The sequence below is a fragment of the Bison bison genome, unplaced genomic scaffold (genome assembly GCF_000754665.1).
Source record: "Bison bison bison isolate TAMUID 2011002044 unplaced genomic scaffold, Bison_UMD1.0 scf7180017851673, whole genome shotgun sequence".
Taxonomy (NCBI): domain Eukaryota; kingdom Metazoa; phylum Chordata; class Mammalia; order Artiodactyla; family Bovidae; genus Bison; species Bison bison.
Window position 1 is genome coordinate 25,266 of NW_011482246.1, and position 3,362 is coordinate 28,627.

The 3,362-nt window shown below is 41.7% G+C and overlaps 1 protein-coding gene across 1 annotated transcript in view; it reads right to left on the minus strand.

Moving 5' to 3' along the window:
* The window catches only part of LOC104996873 (apoptosis-inducing factor 1, mitochondrial), a gene marked incomplete at its 5' end in the record, with an annotated part of 9,829 nt that overhangs the window by 3,235 nt on the left and 3,232 nt on the right, over positions 1-3,362 (minus strand). Inside the window, 2 exons of the mRNA XM_010851262.1 lie at positions 1,216-1,358; positions 2,982-3,128. Of these exons, the coding sequence (XP_010849564.1) occupies positions 1,216-1,358; positions 2,982-3,128 (290 nt within the window). The remainder of the gene's footprint in view (positions 1-1,215; positions 1,359-2,981; positions 3,129-3,362) is intronic.

Consider the following 3,362-nt stretch of genomic DNA (forward strand, 5'->3'; position numbering starts at 1 on the left):
CTATATGTTTTAAAATTTTATCATGTGTTTATACCATACACCACATCTGGGGCGGGATGACATCCCCACATTTACTATTCACTACTTCCCTTTACCTCTTTTCAAAGATGCCTTTTTGAAACTTTAAAGAGTGCTCCATATCTATGGAACTCAGAATGTGAGATATTTTGTGGTTTTATTAACTGATAAACTTCCTTACTTTACTTTGCATCATTTCCTCTTAGCTTTCATTTTTTCAAAGCTGAAATGCTTTCTATACAGAGGCACCTTGGCTCACTTGGTCATTTTATTTTCTTTGTTCTTCTTGGAAACTTTTCCTATCATCATCATGCTAGGAAGTTCATGGAATATTGGTGGCAGAGGCACGCCATGGTTTTGTAATCATCTCAGTGACTTGAGCTGTTTTGTTTCTGGGGCCCTATATTTTGTTATCTTCTTGGCCAAAGAAGCTCATTGGACTGGTGTCTTCAGGGAACAGTCTACAATGACTTCTTGGATTCTGTTCACGGAAACTGACAATTGTAGAGCTATTCTTTTCCTAAGTATATTATCTTACACATGTTGACCCCGAGATCCATCTATTATTTGTTTTGCTGCCCACTCATGAAACTGTGTGTGATCATCCTGAAATGTACTGCCATCAGCTGAGAATTTTCTCAACAGAAACGGCTTAGAGGTTTCTGAAACCTTGAAGTTTTTTTTTTTTTTTTAATGTATCCCATCTTTCAAATCAACAAGATGAGAGTGGGCCAAACAGGGCCAGCTCCAGTACTCAGGAATATCCATCACTAACTTTTCATTATCCAGAAAGCTGCCTATATTTGTCTGACTCTGAATTGCTTATTTTAAGAGTTACATGAGTGGGCTGTCTTTGTCCGTAGGTTGGGCTCCTGAGCATCAGCAGCAAAGAACAAAGAAAATATACTTCTGTCTTTATCTAAGAGCACACTTCTGTCCTACCTACTGTAGCTCCAACTCTGAGTTATTTTAGCAGAAGTTCTAGTGCCATCTCCATTCATTCACCTGTTCAAACTTAGGTCGAATGGAGTCCTTTTACCAGAAGATGGCTCAGGGGTAGAAAGCACAGACATGAGATGCAATTTTTTTACCCTCTGTATGAAGCTAACTGGCCCACAAGGAAACCAAACCATATGATTCTGGCTCCATTAATTCTGTGTTCTAACCGACTGAGTCCTCAAAGCACAAAACTATTACCAGAACATTGACTGATGCCAGTACGGCTTAGCAGCTCCAGTCATATTCTCTCCAGCCAATCTTCCGCTCACAACAGCATGATCATGGTGCTCTACCCGCCTCCTACCCAACTTTATATCGTAGAAACATGCAGCATCTCCTGCCTTTGGAGACAAATATGTTACATGACACATGATTAAAGAAAAAAAGCAAGTTAAGGACAGAACATAAACTTTGGGGGTTCAAAAAAATGCTTGTGATGTTAACTAACATTTTCCATCCACAGGTTGGAATCATATCTACAGTATCAAAAACAGATACACTTCCATTTTTAAAAAAACATCAGATGCTTCCTCAAAGCTAACCTCAGTTCTGCATGCTCCAGCTTGCACTTTCTTCTGGTTCTGCCCTTTAGCAGAAACAGGGTATTTAATAACCAGGATTTGCAGAATATTTTTTCCTGTGTGGAAACCAGTTTTTAGATGTGACTGCCTCTTACCTAGAAATCTTTTCCAAGGTGAGATTTTTTTTTTTGATCATTCAATATTCATTCATTCATTCAGCAAGTATTTCCAGAGTATTTACTCTGTACAGCGCATCATACTGTCTGGGCTGCAGAGACATGCCTGACACAGACCCTGCCCACATGGAGTGTACAAGCACTGAGGAAGGTGTGGCACTGTTGCACTGATGGTGTGCCATACAAGAGGAATGCAGTGAGTGAGCTCAGGGTTTCAAGCAGAGAGAGAACCCCCTGCTGGCTGGAGGTGAACAAGGCCAGCTTCACGGAGGATGTGGTGGCTTGTTAGCTCTCTCACTCTTTGTTCATCTTTGTGGCTATTCAGATACCCCCAAAGCAACCTAAAAATCCAACATATGAGCAGTGGGGAGATAAATTCTGAGATCCACCAAATGGAGTATTATACAGTCATTACACTGTTCACAGAATTGGAAGCAATGTGGAAAAAACTTACATTTGAACGTTAAGTGAAAGAGAAAAGAATACAAAGGTTTATACGTAGTATGCTTGCCATGACTGTCTACAACAAAGAAAAACACCTATGTGCTAGGAAATGAAGGGAAGGAAATACACCCAAATATCCGTGGCTGCTGCCGAGGACTCCCTTTCTCCTTTTTGGCTGCGTTTTCCACACAGAGCATGTATGGCTTTTATAACAATTGTAAAAAAATCCAGTACAATGTATCTTTAAAAAAAAAAAAGAGCTTTAAGGGAAAAACACCCTTCAAAGTTCCTACGTCCTTGGTTGCAGAGTCCATAATCAAACACAATACACTTGTTATGATCTAACAATAGGGAAATTACCTCATGTTCCTACATACTATAGTCCTGTTTGTGTTGTAACAGATTTTTAAAAACACCTAAAAATAGTACTCAAGGAAAATGAAAATGGAGTAATTTTCCTTTCCAGAGAATGTTACAAAACTGGACTCGTGTTCAGGCAAAAGGAACAGCAGATCAGTCTGAAAGCTGCACACACGCCTATCAAGGGGATGCTGATGGCTGCTGCCAACAGCGGAACCGGGAGAGGCCTACTTCTGTGGCCATGTGCACCATTCACTTCCTTTTCCAGAAGCCTGTGGCATGAGGCCAGACCTGATCCTGTAAACTGAACAGTTCACAAGCTTCTGCTGTCTACCCTCAGCTTCCAAACACAGAGACCCTTTTTGAGCAAGCTGCTGCTGAATCTCTGAGCAACACCAGGCAGACTTGCGCCCAGGCCCGAGCCAACGCACTGCATCTGGTCAGGCCATCACCGCACACTTACCACCCAGATGTTAGAGCGGGCCTGGAGCTCTGCATTTACCCGGAAGCCACCAAAATCAGAGTCTATCTCTAATCCACCAGTCTTGGCCAACTCAACATTGGGCTCCAGGCCCACGGCTGCCACTATGTGGTCAGTTTCTACCTGAGGACAGAAAGAATTCAGTCAATGATCACAGTTTCCTCATATACCTATGGTTGGAGCAACTGTATATCACGTCACTAAAAATTGGGGCTTTATCAAAAAATCACTGATTAACTCTGATAAAGAGGTTCTAAGTTCCATTTCATAAAGTGTCACGCCTGCACACATACATACCCCCTTCCATCCGAACAGAAATCTGCCACCGTAGAAGGTCTCAAAAGTGTGTGACATACACAAGAA